A 27,080-nucleotide genomic window follows, 5' to 3' on the forward strand; every position below is an offset into this window, starting at 1 on the left:
CCACGAGGGAAAGACATTTTATGGATTGAGGGACACTTTCACCAAAAGACAGTCTGAAAAGCATGGCACTAATATTCCCCTTTGGTCTCGACATTGCTGGCATACTAAAGACATATGACCTTCAGATCACTACCCTTTGATGTCATCTGTAAATTCCCAACTCCTGATGCTGTTGGTCACCAACATGACTTTCTGGGCAGAGTAACTCTGCCTTGGAGGAGCTGGCTCTAGGCTTCCCTGGAGAGGATGGGTGGGTGGGTGGGTGGGTACTATTTATTGTCCTAGCATTTCCTTCTCACCCACTTCTGTCTTCCCTCAGCGTATTCTCAGCACCTGGACAATGAGATCAGTCACAGCAGCTACCTGGGCACCGACTACCCCACAGCCATGACTCCTACTTCCCCTCGGCGCTATTCCCCTGTGGCCAAGGACCTGCTTGGGGAGGAAGACATTCCCCGGGAGCCACGGCGAAATTGTGATCCACCGGGGCTCCACAGGCCTGGGCTTCAACATCGTGGGTGGCGAGGACGGTGAAGGCATCTTCATCTCCTTCATCCTTGCTGGGGGCCCTGCTGACCTCAGTGGGGAGCTGCGGAAGGGGGACCAGATCCTATCGGTGAGAGAGGCCTGTGCAAGGGTCTGCACTGCTCCTAAACAGCTCTCAGCTCTTGGGGAGGGGCTGCCTGGGATCCAGCCTGGTCCTGCTAGACCATTCCCTGACCCCTTGGGACCCAAGAATTATTGTCTTCTTGTCCCACGTGACAGCCTCTTCTCCCCTTTCTAGGTCAATGGTGTTGACCTCCGCAATGCCAGCCATGAACAGGCCGCCATTGCCCTGAAGAACGCGGGTCAGACGGTCACGATCATTGCTCAGTATAAACCAGAAGGTACCAGGTCTAAGCTTTCCTGCCTTATTGGCTAAAATGGTCCTCAGAACTGTCACATTAACTGACGGATGGCCCCAGCGGGGATGGGATGAGGGTGAGGGTGTGTGTGACATTAGGGTGGGGCAGAATTCCAGAACCTTCTTGTCCTTCCTCAGAGTATAGCCGATTCGAGGCCAAGATCCATGATCTTCGGGAACAGCTTATGAATAGCAGCCTGGGCTCTGGGACTGCATCCCTGCGGAGCAACCCCAAGAGGGGCTTCTATATCAGGTGAGAAGCTCCCTGGGCATGATGCTTGAGGTCTCCGTGTATTCTTCTCCCCCTGAATGTGTCCCACACAGCTCCTCCCTAAGTCCTGCCTGCCTTCTACTCTCCACCCAGACCTGACACTCAGCTAGGAGTTCATAGACTTGACTGCATAGGCCGATCTTCTAGAATATGTTATCTGGGTTGAAAACAGCCCCTGCCCAAGTGTCTTAATTGCCTTCTTGCCCTGGCCACCCAAGTACTTCCCTAACAGCTCTCACGGTAGGACCTAAGTTCAGGTCTGACACGGTAGGCGTCTCTAGCAACCTCCCTCTCCCCGTCTCCCTCCCTCCCTCCCTTCCTCCCTCCCTCCCTCCCTCCCTCCCTCCCTCCCTCCCTCCCTCCCTCCCTCTCTCCCTCACCCTTCTTCCCTCCCTCCTTCCTTCCCTTCCTCTTTCCCTTCCTCCCCTTCCCGCCCCCTCCCCTTCTCTCCCCCTTCTTGCCTAGGCTGAGTTTGAACTCCTGTGCTTTAATAGTCTTCCTGCCTTAGACTCCAGGCACTTGTCACCATGCCAAGCTTTGGGATATTTTGAGTCTTTCAGTTTGGTGAAGGACTGCAGATCTTTGTGTGTCTCTTGTCTGCCTTCCTCCCTCCCTCCCTCCCTCCCTCCCTCCCTCCCTCCCTCCCTCCCTCCCTCCCCCTCCCTTCCTTCCATTTTTTCCCCTGTGCTGGGGATTGGATCCAGACAGAGCCTCCTGCGTGTTAGGCTCGCACTGAAACCACCGCTGAAAACACCTCAGCGTCACCCCCGACTGCTCAGTAGCATTTGTCCCCTTCTCAGGGCCCTTCTTCCTGTCCCCTCACAAGGCATTGGGACTTCCTTTCCCTCGTTACCTCTTTCCCAGCCTAGCTCCTTCACTCTTCCTGTCCAGTTGGCTGGCCTTGTCTGTCACTGTGCTATGCAGGTATCTCTAGAAGCTGTCTGGCCTGGCTAGATACCGATTCTGGCTGTTGTTTTTGGGCCATCTCCATTGGGTGTCCCATGGGCATGTCACATTCCACTCCACCTAGCCTGAGCTTGCTGTGTTTCTCCTGGATGCCTGTGTCCCTTCTTGGAGGCCCACGTCCGTGCTCTCCCCTGCCTGTTGGAGTCTAGTAGATCCCTAAGGGTATTCGATGCCAGCTGATACTGCATGACCCTGGGGGCTTGTTTCTTCTCAGTCACATCGTTTTTGTCTGCATCTTTGCTCTTTCAGAAACTTGACAGAGCTTTTAGACCTTAGCCAGTTCTCTGTGTGTGCCACCAGCAGTCCATGCTTTGTTGCAGGCCCCTTGCCCAGAATGTGGCTGGTGCACCCTTCCTGAGCTCTCAGCCAGGCCCTGACCCGTGGTCCTTTGTGCTGCAGGGCCCTGTTTGACTATGACAAGACCAAGGACTGCGGTTTCTTGAGCCAGGCCCTGAGCTTCCGCTTTGGGGATGTGCTTCACGTGATTGATTCCAGTGACGAAGAGTGGTGGCAAGCCCGGCGGGTCCACTCCGACAGTGAGACCGACGACATTGGCTTCATTCCCAGCAAACGACGGTGAGGCTCCTGGGGTCCTGCAGCCTTCCTGACAGGCATTGACGTTTACAGGGTCCCCCAGGTTGGGCGTGTGCTAGACCCTGCCGGGGACCATGGCTCCCATCAGCCCCTGGGAAAGAGCTTCTCACTGAGGTACATAGGGCCCAGGTGCAGCTAGGAAGATGGGATTCCCACCTGGTCGGGAGGGTGGGACCTGACTGAGCGTTTCCCTGCTATTCCCTGCTCTTCCTCCATGTATCCCACAGGGTTGAGCGACGAGAGTGGTCAAGGTTAAAGGCCAAGGTAGGTGGAGGGTAGGTGATGAGCTTGGTGGAGAAGTGGGGGGGTCTCTGAGCCAAGTTCTGAACCTACCATAAGATTGGTTTTTCTTCTAGGACTGGGGCTCCAGCTCTGGATCACAGGGTAGGTAGGGAAGATTGGAAAGCTGTGGGATGAGTGGGGCATGGAGTTTCCCTTGACATTCTCGGGAAAGCAGGCGGGACGGTCTCCAGGTCCCCTGCTTGGAGCCCTTTGCAGATGCCCTGTCTCCTACCAGGTCGAGAAGACTCGGTTCTGAGCTATGAGACAGTGACGCAGATGGAAGGTGAGTCCTAGCCCCAGCCCCAGCTGCCCCGCCCGCCCACTCTGCCTGCTGCTAAGCCCGGCTCTTTCTTCTCAGTGCACTATGCTCGCCCCATCATTATCCTTGGGCCCACCAAAGACCGCGCCAATGATGATCTTCTCTCTGAGTTCCCCGACAAGTTTGGATCCTGTGTCCCTCGTGAGTACTGGGGCCTTGGATAGAGATGGAGTTGGAGTTGGGGGGCCCAAGGAGTCTTACTTAGTCAGGGCCATGACACTGGAATGCAGTGGGACACAGATTGCCCACTTCTACAGCAGGCAAGGCTGGGTCCAGTCTGGGAGACCCCTGGGTGGCAAAGTCCGTTCCACCTTAGTCTCAATATCCCCAGCAGCATCCTACCAAGGACCAGCCGGGTACCAGGGTGGCTGGGGCTTGGTTGATGTTGGCTAGTATTAAGGGATGGTGGTTAGATCTTTGTGGGGTGGGATGACTTCTTGGCAGATACGACACGTCCCAAGCGGGAATATGAGATAGATGGCCGGGATTACCACTTTGTCTCTTCCCGGGAGAAAATGGAGAAGGACATTCAGGCGCACAAGTTCATTGAGGCTGGCCAGTATAACAGCCACCTCTACGGGACCAGTGTCCAGTCTGTGCGAGAGGTGGCAGAGCAGGTGAGAGCTGGTGGGCGCTGCACCTCTTCCTCCTGCCCTCTCCTACCCACCGCCTCCTCCAGCTCTCTCTAACTCTCTTTCTCTCTGTCTCTTTCCCTGCTGGGTCTGCACTCCGCTCCTCCACCTCCTCCTCCTCACGGGCAACTCTGACCGCCTGCTCTTTTGTGGCCTGCTCCCCTTGCTTCCTGACCCCACGCTCCCCACTGCCATCTGTCCCTGTCTCTCCTCTCTTCCCACTCCTTGCCCCATGTCTCTTCCTGGGCTTTGCCGTTGGTGGCTTGGCCTTCCCCAACTTGTCCCCTCCTTTCTTCCTGACTCCCCTCTGCTCCTTTCTCTCCTTTAACGGGGTCCCCACTACCCTCTCGCCCACCCCTCCTTTAACTCCCTGTCCCTACCACTCCCCACCCTGCCTGCCCTCCCGCTCTGGTTCTTCTCTCCATCTGTCTCCCCTCCCTCCCATCTGTCTCTCCCATTCCTTCCATCTGTCTGTCCTCTGTCTGTCCTCCCCTCCCTCCTCCCTCTATCCTAATTCCTTTATCCCTTTCCCTTTACTGTCTTTCCCTACCTGCCCTGCTCTGCCTTGTGTGTCCTGTCTCTGCTGCCCCCCTGGCCCCTGCTCTGCCTCCATCTTTGTCTCCTACACTCCCTTCCCTGCCCTCTTGTGCCTGGCTCTCCCATCGTCCATTTCTCCTTCCTGTCTCTCGGTCACTCTGTCCGCACCTCCTCCTGTTCTCTTCCTACACGTCCCTTGACATCTGCTACTTCCCCTTTGGCCACCCTCCTGCCCCCCACCTTTCTATATTCTGTGTTTCTTCCTGGTACCTCCGTCTGTCCTTCCCTGCTGCCTGCTGGTCCCCTCCACCTCCCCGCCCGCCCCCAGGGGAAGCACTGCATCCTCGATGTCTCGGCCAATGCCGTGCGGCGGCTGCAGGCGGCCCACCTGCACCCCATCGCCATCTTCATCCGTCCCCGCTCCCTGGAGAATGTGCTGTGAGTATGGTTCTGGGGGCTCCCCTCTGCTTCCCACACTTGTGATCATGGGCTCTCAAGGCCCCTACCTTCATGTGTCCTCTCAGAACCTTGGACAGCAATTCCCACCGTGCTCAGAGAGCTGGCCTGAGCCCTGAGAGCCAGGCCTTGAAGCAATGGCAGGCCGGTCCCTCCTTCTCCTGCCTGGGGCCAGGCAGCACTACAGTGCCCCCTGGGGCATACACAGGCTGGGGCAAATCAGAAGCTCAGAGGCAGTTGGAAGTTGGAGTCTGAATCCCTTCTGTGGGGCTGGAAGGATTGGTTCCAGAGAGGTCCTGGATGGGGTGGGTTACCGGGAGCTCATTTGCAGCCCAGAGGATGTCAGGAATTATATTGTTTGCAGTGTGCTCCGACTAAGAAAAAGGAGTACCTTAGCATGCCAGGATGGAGGAGGTAAAGATGCAGAGAGGGGCCCGCCCCTCAGATCTGCATCTCTCCCTCTTGACAGAGAGATCAATAAGAGGATCACGGAGGAGCAAGCCCGGAAAGCCTTTGACAGAGCCACTAAACTGGAGCAGGAATTCACAGAGTGCTTCTCAGGTGAGAGGCCACCCCGCTCGCCCTGCGTCTGAGTGCAGGGGGTCTACTGAGGTTCGGAGCTGCCCGACCGGGTTGGTGTGGCAAGAGGTGCCCTGTCTGCGGGCATGGGCACCCAGGGCTCCTGGCTGAAGGACTAGAAGGTGCCCCTTGCTCTGGGCTCCTTGGGACCTTGGCCTCACTCCCTGCTCCACCCCACCTGCAGCCATCGTGGAGGGCGACAGCTTTGAGGAGATCTACCACAAAGTGAAGCGTGTCATTGAAGACCTCTCAGGCCCCTATATTTGGGTCCCAGCCCGAGAGAGACTGTGATTCCTGCCCTGGCTTGGCCTGGACTCACCCTGCCTCCATCTCCTGGGCCCTTGGTCTGGACTGAATAGCCCAAGCCCTCCGCACCCCGCCTCCCTTCCCCTTCTTATTTATTTCCTTTCTAACTGGATCTAGTCCATTGGAGGGGGGACACTCCTCTGCATGTATCCCTGTACCCCAAAACAGGGCTCTTGAACCCCAGGAACCTGGGGCCTGGGGGGCACTGGGCTCCTGGTTCTGAGCCCTTGCTCCTTAGGACCCCTACGCCTGCCCGCCCCCATGCACACACAGACCCACTGGGGGCCTCTGCCCTCCCCATTTTCTCCCACATACATTCCAGAAGTCAGGGCCCCTCTCAAGGAGTACCCGCTGTGGGGATGCAGGGCCACAGGCTTCCGCGCTCTCCTGAGGCAGGGGCTGGGGTCACCCCTGCCCCATCATAACTCCCCATGTCATTTGATTTCTCATTATTTTCTCCATTTTTCCTTCTCAAAGGTGGTTTTTGGGGGAGAAGTAAGGGGACTCTGCTGCGGGCCCCCTGTCTTCCACACGCCCCCACCTTTTTCTTTGCCGGTTTGCATGAGTGGAAGGTCTAACTGTGGCTTTTTTTTTCTGGGAAATTTTCTTTCTTTTTTTCTTTTCTTTTTTTTGGGGGGAAAGGGGAGGGATGGGTCTAGGGAGTGGGGACTATGGGAGGGGGGTGGGTGGGTAAGGGGTCAGGGGTTGGGTGTCCGGGAGCCAGGGGAAGACAGGAAATGCTGCCGCCTTCTGCAATTTATTTATTTATTTTTTCTTTTGAGAGAGTGAAAGGAAGAGACAGATACTTGAAACCCAGTGTGTGGCCTGGTTCTTTGGGGTGAGGGAGGGAAGTGGACAGACAGGGGTGGGGCCTGGGATGGGGGCGTGTCTGAAAACTTTAGATTCCTCCTTACCTCACCGAGAATAGGATGCCTACAAGACTTCTGGGAAGGAGGATCAAGCCAGGGCAGCAGAGATGGTAACAAACAGGCCTGGGGATTGCTGGAGCTGTGCTGGTCACCATCAGACTTGCCATTGATTCTGAGAACTCCGTCTGGCCCTGACCATTCCCCTAGCTGGCCTCATCCCTGTGGCCAGCACATTTATTCCTAAAACAGTCCGAGGCTCCTTGACTACAGTAGGCTGGAATTAACCTGGGTACAATCATGTACAGAATGTACAAACTTCATATACCTCATTCGCTGAACTTAGGGCTTGGCTCTCTCTTAAAGGGCTCAGAGCATGGCCATGCATGAGGGAAGTCTGTTGCATTATAGAGTGCTGAGCAGCTCCCTGTTGGCCTGGAAGTGGAGACATGCTTCTGTTACCCAGCATCAGGAGTCACCCACTATAATGGTAGCCAATAAAAAGATCAAAATCCAATTATGGACACTTACATCTAATCACAGCACTTGGAAAGCTGAAGCAAGGGAATTGGGAGTTCAGGGCTAGCCTAGGCTATCTAGCCTGAGCTTCAGAATGAAGCTACCTTAAAAGGTGAAACAAAATGCAACAACAACAAAAAAATAGTTTCTACCACTGAATGTGTATCTCTTGGTATTGTTTTTTAACTTTATTTTTATTCTGTGTGCATTGTTTTGTTTGTATTTATGTCTGTGTCCCTGGAACTGGAGTTAGAGACAGTTGTGAGCTGCTGTGTGGGTGCTGGGAATTGAATCTGGGTCCTCTGGAAGAGCAGCTAGTGTTCTTAACCACTGAATCAGCTCTCCAGCCCCAACTCTTGGTATTGTTTCAAAGTAAAAAACTCCAAGTCGGCCCATCAAAGCTGGGGCTGTATAGAGGGAGCATTCTTTGTTATGTTCATGGGGTTGTGGACAGAGTCTTTACAGGAGTTTGCTGATGAAGGATGCTATATGAATAGCTATACATTGGATTTCTTTATGCGCCATCTCTACGGGAAAGATCTGAGGTGTCTTTTCAAATACTGTTGGTAGACAAGCAAATATGGCTATAAAAGCCGGAGAAATGAAGACGGGCATATAATTCCAGCACTGGACAAATAAACTGTGGTCCTGTCCCCATCTGACTGTCAGAGACCCCTGAGGAGAAGGAGGTGGGGGCTCCTGAGGGTTGTTAAACCCTCGACAATTGCAGAAGGGCAGTTTTTGTAGCCATTCCTGAGCTAAGAAGAGAGATGGATGCAAAAGACCAACCTAGAAAGTCAGTGGATTAAAGGCGGTGGTGGCACTCACCTTTAGTCCCAGCACTTGGGAGGCAAGGCAGGAGGATCTTTGTGAGTTCAAGTCCAGCCTGGTCTACAGAGGGAGTTCCAGGACAGTCGGGATTCTTATATAGAGAAACCTTGTTTTGGAAAATCAAATCAAAACAAAATAAAAACCCCACAACCCCCAGCCTAGAGAAATGGTTCTGGGGAAGACATGTCATCCATCATCAGGGCAAGGATCACTAGAACACTGTTGCATAAGTCCGAGACTCAGGATGGCCCAGTGGAATTTTTCCTCTTGGGTGGAGAGACGCTGCTTCCGAGGGTGGTTTCCAGAGAAGTCTCTTAGCTTGGGTCTGTGTAGGGCGAGGCAGGGTGAAGCTGAGCTGACAGTCTTGGGCCAAAAGCAGTAATCCAGGGGCTGAGGAAGGTGTGTTAAGGCAATGGGTCTGGGTCCACGGAGTTGAGAGTTTACCTAGAAGGGGCAGATCATTCAGTTTTGTTCTGCATTATTAAGTCCCCCAGGCTGGCTTCAAACTTGTCCTCCTGCTACAGCCTTCTGAGTGCTGGGATTACAAGTGTGCACCTCCGCACTAGGCTCAAATGCTACATTATTACTGCTTTTAATAAAAAATAAATTCACTCATGTGTGTGTGTGTGTCTATGGGTGTGTATGCTCCAGGAGGCCAGAAGAGTGTGTTGGGTCGCCTGGAACTGGAGTTCCGGTGGTTGTGAGCTGCCCAGTGTGGGTGCTGGGAACAAACGGGTTCTCTGGAAGAGCAGTAAGTGCTCTTGACCGCTGACCCATCCATCCCTATTGCTTTTTGTTTTTCGTTTGTTTTTCCCTTTCCAATTGGATTTATTGTGTGCATACACCAGGGTGCCCGGAGGTCAGAGACCAGCCTAGAGGAGAAGATTGTCTCTTTCCACCACGTGGGTTCCCAAGACAAACTCAGGCTTTCCGGCTTGGTGGCAAGCATCTTTACCTGTCAAACCATCTCACTGGCTGTTACTGTTTTGTTTCATTATTTTGAGAGAAAGGGTCTCAGGTTCCCAACCTGGCCTCAAACTTGAACTCCTGATCCTTCTGGTTCCAGCCTTCCCCGCAAGTGTTGGGTTATAGGACCCCACCATCACCCTGCCTTGCATTGTTTTTAGGGGATGTGAGTGACCTGCATACCTGACCAGTACCCACATCTAGAAGTTCCACACATTTGAGGGAGTGTGGTTAAGAGTGTGGAGTGTGGTATTCTGAGAGACTGTTTTCCTCGTGTCTCCTCACCCTGCATTGGCGTTCAAGCCCAGGACTCAGGCTGGGTAAACACTACTGAACTGTACTCTCAGCCTCTCTGGTCCACTGAGGCCAATTAAAAAATAGTTTCTTGCCGGGCGGTGGTGGCGCACGCCTTTAATCCCAGCACTCGGGAGGCAGAGGCAGGCGGATCTCTGTGAGTTTGAGGCTGGGCTGGACTGACAGCCTCCAAAACAATACAGAGAAACCCTGCCTCGTAAAAACCAAAAAAAAAAAAAAAAAGTTTCTTTTGGCTGGGCAGTAGTGGCGCACACCTTTAATCCCAGCACTTGGGAGGCAGAGGTAGGTGGATCTATGTGAGTTCAAGACCAGCCTGGTCTACAAGTAAGCATAAGGGCAGCCAGGACTGTTACCCAGAGAAACCCTATCTTGAAAAAAAACCAAAAGAAAAAAAATGGCTTTTTTTTTTTTTGAAATGGGGTCATTTTACTATGTGACTCTGTCTTTCCTGGAACCCATTATGTAGACCAGGCTGGCCTGGAACTCAAATCCACCTGCTTCCCACCTGTTTATGCCGCCCACGGACTGGGATTAAAGGTGTGCGCCACCACCATGACCCAGCCCATTTGGCTTTTTTTTTTTTTTTTTTTTGGTTTTCGAGGCAGAGTTTCTCTGTATTGCTTTGGAGGCTGTCCTGGAACTCACTCTGCAGACCAGTCTGGCCTCGAACTCACAGAAATCCTCCTGCCTCTGTTTCCCGAGTGCTGGAATTAAAGGCATGCACCATCAACACCTTTTTTATTTTAAAATAATCTTTTCTCATTTTACATACCAATCCCATTTCCCACCCCCCCTCCTGCCATCCCCCCTCCTCCCACACTCCTCAGAGAGGGTAAGGCTTCCCACGGAAAGGCATCACTCTCAGGCTGGACCAAGACCCTCCCCATTTGGCCTTCTTAATCTCCTCTCAGGGCTTCTCTGCTGGGCTTCTGCCTCTGGCCCCAAGTGCTGGGATTGAAGGTGTGCATCACCATTCTTGGCACCAGATTGAAAGGGTTTTAATTTAATACTCTGATATGCGGGGCTGGAGAGATGACTCAGAGGTTAAGAGCATTTGTTGCTCTTGCAGAGGACCCGGGTTTAAGACCCAGGACCTGTATGATGGCTCACAAACATTGTAGTCCTAGATCCAAGAGATCCAACAAGCATGCATGCGATATATACACATGCATGCAGGCAAAACATTCATACACTCACAGTAAAATGCACTTAAAAATAACAGTTTTATATGTATGAGTGCTTTGTATGTGTACACGGTGTCTGCCAGGTGCCCTCAGAGGCCAGGTGAGGGTTTTAGGGCCCTGGAACTGGAGTTACACATGGTTGTGAGTCAGCATGTGGGTGCTGTGAGTTAAACCCAGGTTCTCTGGCAGAGCAGCCAGTGCTGTTAACCACTGAGCCACCTCCCCAGCCCCAGAAGGCCGAGAAGAGCCCTGGGCTCCCAGACTGACTTGGATCCAAATCCCGGCTTCTCTTTCCCTGTCTTCTTTATGTCCTTCATCAAATGTTCCTTGGATCTTTTCGGGTTCCAGTTTATGTTCTAAATACAGAGATGGCAACGTCCCTGGTTTCAGGGAACTTGGTATCCATCAGTGGGAATTAAAAAAAAAAAAAACAGGAATGAAAATGGATGCAGATAATTTAAAATAAGAGCTATTAAGCAAATAAAGTGACTGTTGGACATCTGTTTAGGCAGGCAGTGGATGCAGCACATGTCTTTAATTCCAGCACCTGGGAGGCAGAGGCAGGAGGATCTCTGTGAGTTCAAGGCCACCCTGGCCTACAGTGCGAGTTCCAGGACAGCCGGGACTACATAGAGAAACCCTGTCTCAAAAGGCCGAACTAAACCAAATGAAGCAAACAAGAGCGGAAGTGGACACTGTCTCAGGCTAGTTTAGGTGCGTGGCCCCCCTTGGAGCAGCACTGTGTTGAGACATAAATGACGGCAAAGACAGGAGTGTGCCAAGGAGAACAGCAGCTAGGGCTTCAGTTTGGAAGCCTGGAGGACAAAGGAGGCCACTGGGGTGTAGCGGGGCAGAGAAGTCCGCAGGGTCCGGCTCACATGCTCAGGTGCCATGGGAAGCTGTCGGAGGGGCTGGAGAGACGGCTCCGTGGGAAAAGGTGCTGTTGTCGAGCATGATGACGTGAGTTCAGTCCCACGTGGTCTAAGGGAAGAAGGTGTCCTCTGATCTCTGCATGCACACATCCACACGATAAATAAATGTTAAGAGGCGAAGCAAAACAAACAACAGCAAAACAGAAGCTATCAGAGCAGCAGGGTTCTATTTTGGCAAACTGGATTCCTAGGTGCCGGCAGAGAACATCCAGTAGGGGGCGATAGAAAGCCTAGAGGCAATTGCCCGTTGATATGAGAGGATACTGTGGTGCCGTTGACACTTTGGGTCAGCTTAACCTCTCAGCAACAGTAACTGTCCACCTAGCCGGGTTCTTAACAGGAAGAACATGGAGCAGGCTTGCAAAGCCCTTAGTTACAATGAGTGTGATTGGCTCTGGGTCCCTGCAGTTATTGGATAAACCTGAAAGTTACATGAAAACCATAGCATTCAGCTTTTTTTTTTTTTAATAAACTTTCCCTTAAATTGTCACGCCAGGAAAGTAAAGGAGACAGAACCCCAATTGCTCTAAGGCTGCAAACTTGGGGTGTAGGTACCTGGGTTGGAGAGAGTGAAACTGGGGAGGTGCAGGGCAGGGTGAACTCAGACCCTGCTGGACTTTGGTGACTTATGTGTCCTCTGTCTTCTAAGGAGGGCACTGTCAGCTTCAGTCGTACACTTGGTGCAGGGGCCCTGGCTGTCTGTCTCTCCCCTCAGCTTTATTCCCAGCCATCCAGACACCAGGTAACCTCCCCAGCTTCACCTCAGCCCTCAGAACTTCGAATGCTTCGCCCCTACTTGGTGGAACTGTTTTGGGAAGGATTAAGAGGTGTTGGGGAGTTGTGTCACCAGGGGTGGGCTTGAGGTCTAAAAAGCTCACCAGTTTTGCTCTCCCCGCTTCCTGTTTGTGGGTCAGATGTGAGCGCTCGGCTGCTATGCCAGCGCCATGCCTGTCGCCCGCTGCCATGCTCCCTGCAGTGCTGGTCATGGGCTCACCCCCTGGAACTGTAAGAAGCCCCCAATTAAGTTAAAAAAAATAAGTTGCCTTGGTCATGGTGTCTCTTTACAGTAAGAGAAAAGCAACCAAGACACAGCCCAGTTCTTGCTGGGCTGCTAGGGAAAATGACGAAAAGAGCCGGCACACGACATCCAGCAAGGGCGGCACAGAGCTGTCATCTTTAACTTGGACAGACCCTTGAGATGGGCATTAACCCAGCTTCTCAGATGAGCCCAGAGCTGTCTGGTAGTGGGCCTCAGCTTTCTACCCCATCCCTCTGGGGGCCTGCAGACCCTCCCTCTTGCTCATCCTCAGTATTCGCATGCTCGCCTGGCCAGTTCCTTCGAAGATTTGTAGCACTCCAGGCTTCTACCAACCTGAAAAATACTTCCCTCGCCCTGGTTTCCCCAAAGGAGACGCCACACTTGGTCACCTCCAGCTCCTGGCTCGCATCCCTGGCCTGCATTCTCTGCTCTCCCCTGGCCACAGGTTTCATTCCACCTATGTTTGTTGTTGCTGCTGCTGGGAAAAGATACCTGAGAAATCAGCTTAAAGGAGAAAGCATTTGTTTTGGCCTAGGGTTTCAGAGGGCTCAGTCCTGCTCGGCTGGCTCCATCACTTCGGGCCTGTGGCGAGGCAGAACACCATGGCAGTGTAGGGGGTGTGGTGAAGAAGGCCGCTAGCTGCTACGGCATGGCAGCCAGGGAGCTGAGATGGGAGGAAGAGTCCCAGGACAAGACCCACCCTTCAGAGGCGCATTCCTGGCCCGTCTCTCTGCCTCTGGGCCACTTAGCCCCTCTGACCCAGTTTCTACCCCAAGGGCAGGCAGTTGCATACTTTAGGTATCTGGCTGCACCACTGTCTTGCCTGCACCTACCTCCTCTCCTTTTTAATAGGGTTAGGGACTGGACCCAAGGCTTTTGCATGCTGGGGAAGCTCTGTACCACCAAGTGACATCTCCAACAGAGCTACAGCTCTTTGTGGTCCCTGTAGGGAAGCCACACCATCTTTAAATGTATCAGTCATATAGTGATATCAGTGATCAGTGAGGCATCTTTGAGCACACGTCTGAATTCTCGCCTCCTGGGACTTACACTGTATTAGTTCTTTTCCACAATGGGGAGGGCTGACCTGAGAGACAGTGTGGAAATGGTGGGCTGTTACTCTGAGGCTAGGTCAGCAGTTAAGAAGACATCAAGCAGCTTTGTGGGGAGGCCTACCTGGTGAGGGACAGAGGACACCAAACAGCAGCTAGCAGTAACTCGCCTGCCATCTGAGTGAGTCACGTGGTCAGTTGACTTCCCAGCCTTAGTCCAGTCTTTCAGAGAACATGACCACTGGTCTTGGTGTGTCTCAAGGGAGATCCTGAGCCAAAGCCAATGGGCTCAGCTGCACTTTGAGCTTTGCAATGAGACTATCTGTGTCTATTGTTTAAGTTGGTAAGTTGTGGGGTAATTATTTTATTATATGTGACTAATACACATATCCAGTGGTGCAGGTCTTTTATATATACATTATAAAATGTATTTGTCTAAATATAAATCTATTGGAAAGGGATGAAAAACTGCACACAAACATCCACAATCCACACCTACATTTATCTGTCCATACATACATACATACATACGCATATACTTGCATGTATGTGTGTACACAAACACACTACTATTATCCATGAGCTTCAGGCATGGCCCAAGGTACAAACTAGATTCCAAAATGCCTTGTTCAGCATAATCTGCAAAGAGAAAGGTGCAAAAAATCCAAGTTTATTGCATTTTGCAGTTTTACAAGCCAATGCCAAGGTGTCACCAGCATCCAGAGACCAAGAAACTAGGTTCATCTTTAACCCTACACCCCACTCCCTCACCCCTACACCCCACTCCCTCACCCCTACACCCTGCTCCCTCACCCCTACACCCTGCTCCCTCACCTCTACATCCCACCTTGCTCCCTGCCCATCACTACTTCTGTGAGTGTAACTACTATTCAGACTGGATCCGGGTCTGTTTGTTTGCCAGAATAAACTAGATCATAAATGGCAAAATCAGAAAGTGTTAAATTAATGGCCCATTTTCACCAAAATCACTGGCAGCAAGCCTAGCCCATGTAAACATGAGGGTTTTTAGGACACAGACAAACAAGGACTCACAGAGCAGTTGCATTTATGTAAGCGATGCCTTCCTGAACAACTCACGGAATCTAGACAGCCACAATTGGAGTCTAGTTCTCAGCCTAGCACAGGGCCTGTTGATATTTTTAATGTTACCCACTTTCTAAGCTAGTGGCCAGGTTCTGACAGCCGTCTCTGAAGCCATCAGGACGGAAAGGGGCCATGTTTAAGCGTCTCGGAGGACTTGGGGACCTAGCATGTGAACCAGCTGGAAACCTTGTTCTGGGTAAAGTGATGGAGGCAGCATTCAGGGTACAGAGTTGGGCTGCCCACATTTTAGTCTGCGCTCTTCTGTGAAGCTTTCCTTCCAGGACCTCAATTTTCTAGCCTGCAGAATGGGTTGTTCTCTGGGAATGAGAAAAGCAGGAGGCCTGGGGCAGAATTGCCCCTCCTGCCACCTGCGTGCTGCTTGGAGGACTACAGGAGAGTGGGCGGGTCAGGTTAGGGCAGGGGACCTGGAGCTGAGCCCCAAAGAATCTACAGCTTGAAATTATAATGCCAGGGTCACAGGGCAGGATTGGGTAAGAGCTCGGGATCAGCTGGTGCCTCTGATCCTAGTCAGGGCTGTTTGGAGACACAGACAATTCTGGGAAATTCAGAACGGAAAGGGGGAGGGCCCTGAGAGGAATCAGCAAAGGCACCCTGACCTGTCTCCCAAAAAGATAGAGTATCGAAGTGGGGCCCAGTGTGTGCACGTGTGTGTGTGTGCGCGCGCACGTGCGTGTGTGTGTGTGTGTGTGTGTGCGCGCGCGTGCGCGTGCGGGGCGTGTGGTATGTGGTGTGTCTGTGTGTCAGGAGACTCCCCCTCCTCGGAGAAATAGAATAGGGGTTACCCATGCCTTCTTCCCACTCCAAACACCTCCCCAGTTCCAAATCCATTTCCACCTCTGTTTAAAGTCCAAAGTCTTGGCGTTGGTGAGGTTGGCCAGGTTCAGCGTGCTTAGACACACAGCCATCTAGGCACTCGGGATCCTTGGATGGACCCTGTCCCCTTCCCTCCCATTGTCCAGGGCTGTCCACCTGATTCTTCAGACTTCAGCCCCCTCCTTAGCCTGGGCTCTGTGTGCTGTTGAGGGACCTTCAGTAAGTAAAGCAGGCAAGTGAGAGAGTGGGTGGAGGGGTCCTGAACATTTGTGTGTGTGTGTGTGTGTGTGTGTGTGTAAATTGGAGAGCATAGATTTTTCTTAGGATGTAGCCTTGGTTGGTCTGGAACTAACTATGTAGATCACACTGGCTTTGAACTCAGAGATCCACCCAAGTGTGCTTCCTGGGTGTTGGGATTAAAGGTGGGCACCACCATGCTCAGCTGGAGGATAGAGTTTTGGGCTTGGGAGCCGATGGAGGGAAGAAGGAAGGTGCCGTTCTTCTGGAGGTCACCCAGGCAGACGTAGAAGGGACTGGACTTCCAGATCCAGGCCTATTAGCTCCAACCTCGGCTCTAAACTTGGCTGTCCTAGGTCCAGCTCCAGTGCCATTATGACAAAGGATTATCAAGATTTCCAACATCTGGACAATGAGGAGAACGATCTTCATCGACTCCAGAGAGGTGAGGGACGCTCCCCACCAGAGAGCATCGATGGCTCTATCCCTCCGATTCAACTCCTATTTCCCCTGGTAACTCCTAGCTCTGTCCCATGCATTCAGAAAACTGGCTGAGTCACCCTTGCCGGGCAGGTGACAGTTGCCAAGCTTCATTACCATGTCACTCACTTCTCAAGACCCCAGGGAGTGGGTGGATCCAAGACTTGGGGACTACTGAAGGGTGGGGAGATGAGTTTACTGTCATTCTCTTCTGAATTTAGGTCCCTTGCTTTCTTCAGTTTTGACATTGTGTATGAGTGGTGAGGGTGGGTGACCAGAACCAAGGGGCTGGGTTGAGGACCCTTGGAGAGGTCATTGGGGTGGTCTCTGCTCTGATGGAAGATGAAGCATCCTACATCTGAAACAAACCCCTCTCCCCATTTCTTTGTCCTCTGATCGGGGACTGTTGTGTAAGCAGAACAAGGTCAGAGTCTTGAGGTATCCCAGGTGGGCAGTGTGCTTTTGTGAAGGAGAGAAGGGGAGAAGGGGAGAAGGGGAGAAGGCACCACACACCAACTGACAGGACTGAGTGTCATTTTCTCCCTTGGCGGGAGACTCGCCTTCTCTCCCTGCATACAGCCAAAGACGCACAGGATTCGCGGAGAGAGGAAGAAACCCACTTTTGCCACACCTTAGTGGAGCAGTGACTCCCCAGGGGCAGGGGAGCAGACTGCGCAGGTCATGGTCTGTAATGACACGATCATGCCACGAGAGGGCAGCAGAGGCCCAGGACCTCGGCAATGCTAGGGCAGGTCAAAGCTTTGCACTTCTGAAATAGCCCCTTTTCTTCCCATTCTTAGGTTGAGAGTTGTCACTGTCCACATTTCTTAATATATATGGTTTCACTTAGTTTATTGGTGAGTTTAGTCTGCGCTCTTCCTAGGAGCCCTGGATCTACATGAGGTGAACTCCTGACTCCTTCTCTTGCAGGGCCACCACCCTCTCCATCGCTCTTCCACCGTCTCTGCTCTGGATCCCGCCTCCTCCTGATCTCCCTGGGCCTCAGCCTCCTGTTGCTGGTGGTTGTCTGTGTGATCGCGTCCCAAAGTGGGTGGCCAGGACTGGGCAGAGAAAGGGGGCAACTTTGGGTGTGTGTGAGGGAGTGATGAATGCTGCGGTAGGTGGACACGGGCGACTTATGTTTCCTTTCCTTCTTTTCTTTCAAGACAGGATTTTTCTGTAGTTTTGGAGGCTGTCCTGGAACTCACTCTGTAGACAAGGCTGGCCTAGAACTCACAGAGATCTGCCAGTCTCTGCTTTCCTAGTGCTGGGATTAAAGGCTGCGCCACCACCGCCCGGCGCAATTTACGTTTTCATACCCATATCCTCTCTTGCCTAGACTCCCAACTCCGGGTCGATCTGCTGGCTCTAAGGCAGAATTTCAGCAACTTTACTGCGAGCACTGAGGACCAGGTCAAGGTCCTGAGCACTCAGGGTGAGGGGGGGCCGGCCTGGGGCCTGGGGCGGGACTGAGGGGTGGTACTGTTGTTACGCACTGGACATGCCTCTCCTCTAGGAGGTAGTGTGGGAAGAAAGATGAAGTTACTGGAATCACAGCTGGAGAAACAGCAGCAGGATCTGAGCGAAGGTGTGTGGGCGTGAGGGAGAGGGAGGGGGAGAGGCGAGAGTGACGGGGGGGAGGGGGAGGGGGAGGGGGAGAGGCTGGGCATGGGGGAGGGGTTGGTCTCAGCCCAGATCAAAGCTTTGGCCAGACTCACCGGATTTCTTTGCTCCCATTTTGTCCTCTGCCACCCCAGATCACTCCAACTTGCTGCTGCACGTGAAGCAGTTAGTGTCGGACCTGCGAAGCCTGAGCTGTCAGATGGCTGTGCTTCGGAGCAATGGTGAGGGGCGGGGTCACCAGCCCCACTTTCCTGACCACCCCCACCCTGGGCAGCATCTCAACCCTTCCCCGCACCTCAGGCTCTGAGAGGACCTGCTGCCCCATCAACTGGGTGGAGTATGAAGGCAGCTGCTACTGGTTCTCCAGCTCCGGGAGGGCCTGGACTGAGGCCGACAAGTACTGCCAGCTGGAGAACGCCCACCTGGTGGTGGTGACCTCCTGGGATGAGCAGGTGAGGCCACCGGGGGTTCTTCTGGGACACTGGATGGTGGAAGGGAGAGGTCACCAGCTGTTTCTTCCCGCAGAAATTTGTCCAGCATCACATGGGCCCTATAAACACCTGGATTGGCCTAACTGATCAGGACGGGCCCTGGAAATGGGTGGATGGGACTGACTATGAGACAAACTTCAAGTGAGTGTGTGCCTGCCCGGTGGGGCACCATGCTTCCCCAACCTGTGCTCCCAAGGCTGGGATCATGGCTGCAGGGGAGTCTGATTTCCTGGAACTCTCAGCCGGTCTTTTGTCTGTAGGAACTGGAAACCAGAGCAGCCTGATGACTGGTATGGGCACGGGCTTGGAGGAGGCGAGGACTGTGCCCACTTGACCTCCGATGGCCGCTGGAATGATGACGTCTGCAGGAGGCCCTACCGATGGGTCTGTGAGACAGAGATGGGCAAGACCAATTAGAAGCCTCCCTCCCCTTAATTTATTTCCTTAGGGCCTTGAGCTCCCAAGGTTTGGAATTGGGAGATCCTACCTAGGGGTCTCCACAACCTTGGGAATTCGCATCTAGGATCTTAAGGGAAGGATAAACAGCGGTGTTGGAGGAGTGTGGCGTGACACGCGATGAGCGGGTTATTGAGACCTGTGACGCCTTGAGCTGTGTGCAGCTTTCTATTGCCGACTTTTTTTTTTTAGAGTAAGAAGAAGAGAAATATACTTACCCGTCCATGAGCTGTCTGGTCATTGGGGACTAGGAACCAGGGGTGGGTTGCTAGCTTTGGGAAGACCTCAGGCCAGCAGCGGTGCTGGGAAAACAGGACAGCTTTGGCCTGCACTGTCTGGATAGCAGCCTGGCTTTGCTATGTATAGGTTGGACAGCTTGGGGAAGTTATTCTGTCATTAAGTCTCAGTTGGGAAACAGGATTGATTCTGAGGACTCTAGAGAATGCAGACCCCAGCATGGAGTGTGGAGAGAATTGGAACAGAATACACTGGCCTGTTGTATTTATCACAACAAATGTCGTAGACTGAATAAGTACAACGAATATACAACTGAGGGTCACAAACACATAAGGACAAAGTATTAGTATAGTCACGGGGGTGGAGAGATGGCTCAGCAGTTAAGAGCACTGCCTGCTCTTCCAAAGGTCCTGAGTTCAATTCCCAGCAACCACATGGTGGCTCACAACCATCTGTAATGAGATCCGGTGCCCTCTTCTGGCAGGCAGAACACTGTATACATAATACATACATAAATTTTTAAAAATTTAGAATAATCAACAACCAAGGCTGGGAGTGAGGACAAATCAGTTTTAGACTCAGAATTATTAACAAAATTGGGCAAAATGTTTGCCTATAAATAATACTGAAATATAAGAAATGATATATACACACACATATGTATATACATGTATACATATATGTATATATACACAACTGTAAATACTCATGTCTATATAAATGATGTAATATGTGTGTGTTCTTTTTTCAAATGCAATACAGAAAAATAATATTTTTCCTCTACAGAAAAGATTGGCAAATCTGACAACTAAAATTAGAAACAAGCAACAGACTTGGATGAAATATTTGCAGCATTTTAACGGGTAATTAATATCCAGACTATAAAGAACTACAAAAATCACAAGAGAAAAACTCAACTGAGAAATGTGAGAAGATGTAGTAAACATTTGTCACTTGTATGTGAGGGAATTCTTTCCCATGTTCACAAGCAGCCAGCAGGCTGACTCCTTTGGCTGGGCTCCCTGATGTAGCTGTGTGAGGGCCTGTGCTAGGGACATTGTCCAGCCAGATCTTTCGTCAAGGAATTGTCTTGAGTATATGACACAAATCTGAAGTGATGGTTGCTGTGTGTGGATCATGTTTAAGAGATTTGAAAGGGTGGCTGGAGAGATGGCTCAGAGGTTAAGAGGGTGTTCTTCCAGAGGATTTGAGTTCAATTCCCAGTACCTACATGGTGCCTCATAACCATCCTTAATGAGATCTGATGCCCTCTTCTGGCCTGCAGGCATATGTGCCAGAGCACTATACATATAATAATAAATAAATATTTAAAAACAGATATTTAAAAGGGCTAGAGAGATGGGTAATCAGTTAAGAAAGTGCATTGCTCTTCCCAAATTGGATTCCCAGCCACCACAACAGCCTGTGACTCCAGTTCCAGGGATCTGACACCTCTGGTCTCTGAAAACACCATACACATGGCATACACTTACATACATGCAGTCACATGATGAAAATAAATCTTGTTTGTTTTTTGTTTTTGTTTTTGTTTTTTTTTGAGACAGAGATTCTCTGAGTTGCCCTGGCAGTCCTAGAACCCACTCTGTAGACCAGGCTGCTAGGCAAAATAAATATTAAAAAATGATTTTTAAGAACTTAGGTTCTTAAAGGCCAGGTGTTGGTGGCACACCTCTTTAATCCCAGCACTCGTGAGGCAAAGGCAGGTGGATCTCTGTGAGTTCAAGGCCAGAGCAAGTTCCAGGGCGGCCAGGGCTACACAGAGAAATCCTGTCTCGAACCCTCCCCAAAAGAAATGCAAACTGAAAAACAATCACACAGTATGAGCCCATCTACATAACCATAAAAAAGAAAAGAAAACCCCTAAACAGCATCAAATGGAAAATTCCATGGTAGAAACAAATGGAAAATTCCATGGTAGAAACATGCAGATGCTTCATGATTTATCATGGGATGATCTCATCTGAAAAATTCACTGTGAACTGTGAAATGCATTTTGCTTGTGCGCACATGTGTTATTGTGCGTGGAGACCATAGGTTGATGTTGAGTGTCCTTCTCAATCCTCCTCTACCTTACTATTTTTGAGTCAGGGTGCCTCACTGAACTTGGAGCTCATAGATCTGGCTATGGCTAAACTGGCTGACTAGCAAGTTCCAGGGATTCCCCAGTCTCTGCTGTCCCACTGCTGGGATTATTGTGGGATAGTGCTATGCCTGGATTATTATTATTTTTTCCATGGGTGCTGGCATAAACTCAGGTCCTAATGCTTCTGTGATAGGCACTTTACTGACTCAGGCATCTCCCCAGCTGGCACTGGTTTAGATTTGGGGTGAGGCAAACTGAGGAGGGCTGTAGAGCTGGGTGTGAGTGCTGCAAGCCTTTCAGCGGTGTTTCAAATGGTAAGACACCAGAAGACACATGTGAGTGTGTGTCCATGGGAGCTGGGTTATACAGCAGGACACATGTGAGTGTGTGTCCATGCGAGCTGGGTTATACAGCAGGACACATGTGAGTGTGTGTCCATGCGAGCTGGGATATACAGCAGGACACATGTGAGTTTGTGTCCATGCTACCTGGGTTATACAGCAGGACACATGTGAGTGCGTGTCCATGCGAGCTGGGATATACAGCAGGACACATGTGAGTTTGTGTCCATGCGAGCTGGGATATACAGCAGGGCACATGTGAGTGTGTGTCCATGGGAGCTGGGTTATACAGCAGGACACATGTGAGTTTGTGTCCATGCGAGCTGGGATATACAGCAGGGCACATGTGAGTGTGTGTCCATGCGAGCTGGGTTATACAGCAGGACACATGTGAGTGTGTGTCCATGCTAGCTGGGTTATACAGCAGGACACATGTGAGTGCGTGTCCATGTTGCCAGTATGTGGCCCAGGAGAGTCAAGGAGAGGAAGTCATATTCATCTGGGTTTTGATTTCCCCACCTCTGGTTCTCTGGGACACAACAAGCCACTTTTGTATGTCATCTCTGTGGTCCCTTTGTCTAGGACTCTTCGTTACCTGAAGCATCATAGAGCCCTATGGTCTAAGTCAGGTGGAGTGTCCTTTGCATGGCGGCTGGATGCAGGCAGATGTGATGATTCCCCAGCAAGAGGGAAACATTAGAAGTCAGAATCTGAAGATGTCTGTCTCAGTCTGAGTATCTCCTAAGAGCAGAGTCTGAGGGAAGGAGTTGAGGGAGGTGGTTTCTTAGGAGCTGAAGAAGCCTGTGGGCTGGGGAGGAGGAAAGTGGAACATGAAGGCATTACCCATTTGCTGCCCGTGTTTGGCACCTGAGGCAACCCTTGAGCACCTCCGGAGCATACGGCATGGCTGATTTACCCACCAGTCTCTGCTCACCACAGCTGTTAGCTCGAGGTAGCTCTGCACCATATTTGAGCTGGCTCCAAATGGCCCTAGAGAAAGTTCTGGAGCCGAAGGAGTAACTCAAGCTTGCAGTACAACAAGCTGCTCTACTTACCTGGGACTGTCCTCCTCTGGCTGTAGCTGCAATCAGGGGGTCAAGCAGATGCGAGGGGAGGCACCTGAGATGTCTGCTGTAGTCCACAGACTAAAACTCTGGTGAGAACGATAGAGCACTTAAATGTAAGACAAGGGAGATAGGACTTAAGAAATGTGCAGAACATCCCCAGATCTGCCAAGCCTTACAGGGATCATAAATGTACTCCAACACGGTGGCTGATTCTCAGGGAGCAATCCTTAAGATTTCACGGACGTCACTCATCCCTGCTGCTTAATCAGCGAAGTCAAGATCATTCAGATCAAAATGCTTTTGCCTTTTAAAAAATTGACAAAATGAGTCTAAATTTATCTGGAAGGATGAACATGTTTGACCTAGAGGGCAAGAAAGTTTAAAAAAAGGACATTAAGGAAACTTACCTTCCCAGGACTTAAAATCTATTGTCAAGTGGTGTAATTGAAACGCACTTGGCATCGGTAAAGGAAAGGGAGGCTGTGCCGAGGATGAAGAGCAGACTGCAGAACTGGGGCTGGGAGCTCGCTGTGGGGTGGGCTGGCGGTGAAAAGAGTTCAACAGCAACCAGCCTGGGCAAAGAAGGTAGGAGGGGGAGGGCCATCGTGGGAGCTCCAGGCGGGGTTCAGGCCGCCTCAAAGCAGGGCCTGGAGCTCTGCAGGTTCTCCATGCGTTCTGTCTCGGTTGCTGGCCTCGGTTTCAGAAATCTGATGGTGGCCTGGCTTCGTTACTCTTCGTGTTGCGTCCTTGTACCACTCCTGAGCTTTGCAGTTTAGCTGCCACCAATCCTGTTCCTCTTTCTCTTGGTCCTTCATCACAAATGACAAGAAGGGTCTGTTTGGGTCACCTGATAGTAGAGTGGAGTAATGAACTGGAGCCAACGGTCTTGTCAGGCCTGCCACAGACACTGTGGGAAGAGGGGCAGGAAATGTGTAGGGCCAGAGGTTAGGGCAAACGAAGGTTAAGCATTGATTATACCCAGGGCCCTGGACAAGTCTGGGGAAAACCAAGGGCTTCACATCAGAGACTGGGAGACAGAGGAGACTGCTGTGAGATCTTCCATCCAACACACTGATCTCATCACTTTTTCATTCAGGGATTCATTTACTTATTTGTTACGCATTTTTATATGGGTGTTTTGCTTGCATATATGTCTGTACTCTACACGTATGCGTGCCTGCAGAGGCCAGATCCCCTGGCACTGGGGTTATAGGCAGCTGTGGGTTGCCATGTGGGTTCTGGGAATCAATCTTAGTCTTCTGGAAGAACAGCTGAGCCATCTCTCCAGGTCCTCTCATCGATTTCATTTTCTACCTTGATAATGGTAATGGTAATAATATAACCCCCCCCAAACCTTCCCCCTTTTCCTGTCACAAGGTTTCATTATGTAGCCCAGGCAGGCCTGAATTTACAATCCTCCTGCCTCAACCTCACCAGAGCTGAGATTACAGGCACTCACCATACTTGGCCATTAACTTATCTGTGATAAATTATCTTTCTCAGTTCCACGGCCTGGGATGGGTGATGCTTCTCAGGCATTCTAGTTTGAAGGCTATGATTCTTTACTGAACAGGTTAAAAAGCAGTGGGATTGGTTCAGAGGCTCTCTGTTCCTTTCCTGTAGGACCTGAGGACTTTGTTTTCATTGGTTTTACAATAAAGAAACCCTTCTTGAGGCGGTGGTGGCGCACACCTTTAATCCCAGCACTTGGGAGGCAGAGGCAGGCGGATCTCTGTGAGTTCGAGATCAGCCTGGTCTACAAGAGCTAGTTCCAGGACAGCCTCCAAAGCCACAGAGAACCCTGTCTCAACCCCCCACCCCCTTCAAAGGAACCCTTCAGAACAGCCACCATATCCTGCATGGTGGACATCCGGTCGACACTGACGTAGTGCCTTGAGTGATTAGCTCAACCCAACTATTCAGTGGTGTTTTGTCAGTTGGTTCTCTGTAACCCTTCCTGCTGAATATAATACCTTCTACACACTCATGCCCTGAGCACCCGTCATTCTATATTCAGAATGTTCAATTATAGTGCTTATGCTGCCATTTTTGACAAGAACATAATAACAGGTATAAATAACTCTCTTTCTGTAATATAGCACCAATTGAAAAGAGAGCCAACTCCGAGATACCAAAATATTTCATACCTGAAGGCAGATGCACTTGTCTTTTTCTCGAAGCACAGAATAGCAAGGCACTGTAGGTTTGCGATTTCTTTTTCAAATCGGTGGTTTGGGACTAACTTTGAGGGTCCAATCATCTTCCATAACGAGTCCTCTACAATGGTCTCAGAAGTTCTTGGTAACTTTGGGTTAGTCAAACGAGGAGTTAAGGGGAGGCAGACGGTCTCCTGGTTCCTCAAGTCGCTCAAACTGGGGCCTTGTTAGTTAACTTGTGCGGACGGATGTCCTTACTTCTGTCGCTGCATGGAGGAAGGCTGAGGAGAGGGGAGGGGCAACGCCGGTGATGGAGGACAGATGCTGCTGTGACTCTAACCCCACCCCAACCCCATCACAGCCCCGCCCAACCCAAGTGCAGGAGAGAGATGGAGACAAAGAAAAAGCAAACACAAGCCGGGCTGTGGTGGCGCAGCCTTCAATCCCAGCCCTGAGGAGGCAGAGGCAGGTGGGTCTCTTAAGGCCAGCTGGGTCTACAGAGTGAGTTCCAGGAACTATACAGAGAAAGCCTGTCTCGAACAACAACAACAACAAAATCACCAGCCACCGGGACATTTCCCCACTCTTCTCAGAAGCAATACCACCCCTCAGCTTGCTTTCGATCTCATCAGGTAACAGTTGCTGAGGTGCTTTACAGGTCCTTTCACGCCCTTTCCCACCCATTGCCGGTCAGTTTCGCTGTCATCTGTGTGGTTGCCAGCAGAAGAAGGAAAGGCTACAACCAACCAACCTCATAGCCCCACCACCCAGCGAGAGGTTCCAAAGAAACAAACCTGTGTGTGGATGCTATAGCTAACTTTCTCACCTCTTAGAATACAAAACAGGTGCCCTCTGGAGACACCTCCAATCCACAACTACTGACCACATTAGACATTTTGGCAGAAGGCCCAGATTCCTGTCTGAACATGGCTTTTGTTCAGATTTGCAAGGTCCAGGAATCAAAACTTCCCTTGAGGTTTCTTTGACTGGACACAGGCATTTCAGCTTACCTCTGGGTTGGACCAGTTGGTTTCCTGGTATATGTATTTCAACCACTGGATTTGTGGCTTCTAAAGTTACCAGAGCCAAGCCAAACACAGGTGAGTTTATTGAATTTAACAGGGGAGGAATCCTTTGACTTCCTGTGCACAGCATCCATCGGCTGGCAGAGGCCTCCCACAGGGGCTGTCTTCCACCAGGCACACTTACGGAGTTGACTGGATGCTCCAGCAGTGACTGCCAAGCTGCTTCTGGGTGAAGGGATCCATGAGATCAGTGAATTCCATGTGCTCGAGCCCAAACGCTGCCCTTGTTTTGCTGTAAAATTAGTCGTCTGCTGGGAAGTATGTTACATCAGCTGTGATGGTAGGGCTGGAGAGAAGATATGATAAACCCAGGGCAGGAAAACAAAATAGAAGCCAAGGGATGGGTCCCAGCTGAGTAGCAGATCACCTGACTAGAGTTCCATTCCCAGCAACCATGCCAAGTGGCTCACAACTGCCTACAACTCTGTCTCCACAGGGAACTGACACATCTGGCCTCTACAGGCACCTCCATGCGTGCCTGCACACATCCTTGCCCCTCCCCAACCCCCCATCACCCACACACCTCCCCCCCTCACTCACAGAGAAATAAATTAATAAAAGCTCTATGACAGTAAATAAGACTTCTGGAAGTTCATCTAGGATGGAAATGACAGAAGCATTACAGGCAGACAAATAACTGTGGTGACTAAGGAATGAATTTGGATGTTGCCTCATCCAGGAAATTCAATGCCATTAAGTTGTTGCCGGATGGGTGACTGGCTGCTCTTCATCAGGCCTGTCTGTCTCACTGAATGACTCAAAGTGGGCACTGATCAAGGGGTCAGAAGTGTTATCAAGGGCCACCTACTGAGAACATGAACACAGAGACTTGGCTTTGATCAGACCAAGGGAAGTGTCACAGTCAGAGACTTTTTTCCATTGCAGGTTATGCTAGAGTGTCTGCAGGTGTCCTAGGGAGAGGACATTAGACCCAGGAAGAGCTACACAATGGGAGGATTTGCTGTATATGTGGAGAGAGGCTCAGTCCGGTGTGTGTGGTGCCAGGTCTGTAACTCTCAGCAGAAGTAGGAAGGGCACTGTGGGCGACATAGCTCTTCCTGCCCTCTTTGGTGCCTATGACTAGAGATATATCAGAACTGGCCTTCCTGAGGTGCAGAATGCTACCTCATTCAAGGGCTCAAGAGGACCAATGCCAGCATCATAAGAATCAGTGAGAGAATAAGCACCTGTTTTTGGGAGTGGGGGACTGGTTGTTGGATGTAAAAAGTCACTATGTGTGTAGGTGGACGTTTCTGCCCTGCCCTGTCCTGTGGCCATTTAGTTCCAAATAAACACACAGAGGCTCATATTAATT

General features: G+C 51.1%; 2 protein-coding genes and 1 long non-coding RNA gene across 4 annotated transcripts in view; 2 read left to right on the forward strand and 1 right to left on the reverse strand.

Moving 5' to 3' along the window:
• The window catches only part of Dlg4 (discs large MAGUK scaffold protein 4), a 28,347-nt gene extending 21,689 nt beyond the window's left edge, over window positions 1–6,658 (forward strand). The window contains 13 exon segments of the mRNA XM_013111621.3: window positions 320–471; window positions 473–616; window positions 785–887; window positions 1,043–1,157; window positions 2,541–2,717; window positions 2,963–2,999; window positions 3,092–3,119; window positions 3,253–3,300; window positions 3,376–3,477; window positions 3,781–3,953; window positions 4,834–4,943; window positions 5,431–5,522; window positions 5,725–6,658. Of these exon segments, the coding sequence (XP_012967075.1) occupies window positions 320–471; window positions 473–616; window positions 785–887; window positions 1,043–1,157; window positions 2,541–2,717; window positions 2,963–2,999; window positions 3,092–3,119; window positions 3,253–3,300; window positions 3,376–3,477; window positions 3,781–3,953; window positions 4,834–4,943; window positions 5,431–5,522; window positions 5,725–5,831 (1,388 nt within the window). The 3' untranslated portion in view covers window positions 5,832–6,658.
• A 1,708-nt stretch (window positions 6,659–8,366) lies between these two features.
• On the reverse strand, window positions 8,367–26,219 carry LOC121141386. The gene is made up of 11 exons (XR_005878277.1): window positions 25,890–26,219; window positions 24,672–24,961; window positions 22,932–23,431; window positions 22,701–22,828; window positions 22,513–22,610; window positions 18,503–18,705; window positions 18,124–18,309; window positions 17,924–18,006; window positions 12,338–14,189; window positions 11,406–11,535; window positions 8,367–8,506 (listed from the first exon to the last, which is right to left on the reverse strand). It is a non-coding gene; the product is annotated as an uncharacterized LOC121141386 (long non-coding RNA).
• Asgr1 (asialoglycoprotein receptor 1) lies at window positions 14,651–19,000 on the forward strand. 2 transcript variants are annotated; one of them, XM_040748997.1, is made up of 9 exons: window positions 14,651–14,850; window positions 16,082–16,170; window positions 17,136–17,252; window positions 17,545–17,640; window positions 17,722–17,793; window positions 17,963–18,049; window positions 18,129–18,280; window positions 18,354–18,460; window positions 18,580–19,000. In XM_040748997.1, exons 2-9 carry the CDS (start codon window positions 16,101–16,103, stop codon window positions 18,734–18,736), a joined length of 858 nt encoding a protein of 285 aa, XP_040604931.1. In that variant the 5' UTR covers window positions 14,651–14,850; window positions 16,082–16,100; the 3' UTR covers window positions 18,737–19,000. The 2 variants fall into 2 exon arrangements, with proteins under 2 accessions (XP_040604931.1, XP_005067566.1); XM_005067509.4 differs by lacking the exon at window positions 14,651–14,850 and adding an exon at window positions 15,473–15,707.
• Window positions 26,220–27,080: the final 861 nt, after the last annotated feature.

This window comes from Mesocricetus auratus, unplaced genomic scaffold, assembly GCF_017639785.1.
Source record: "Mesocricetus auratus isolate SY011 unplaced genomic scaffold, BCM_Maur_2.0 Super-Scaffold_100007, whole genome shotgun sequence".
In the NCBI taxonomy this organism is placed as follows: Eukaryota; Metazoa; Chordata; class Mammalia; order Rodentia; family Cricetidae; genus Mesocricetus; species Mesocricetus auratus.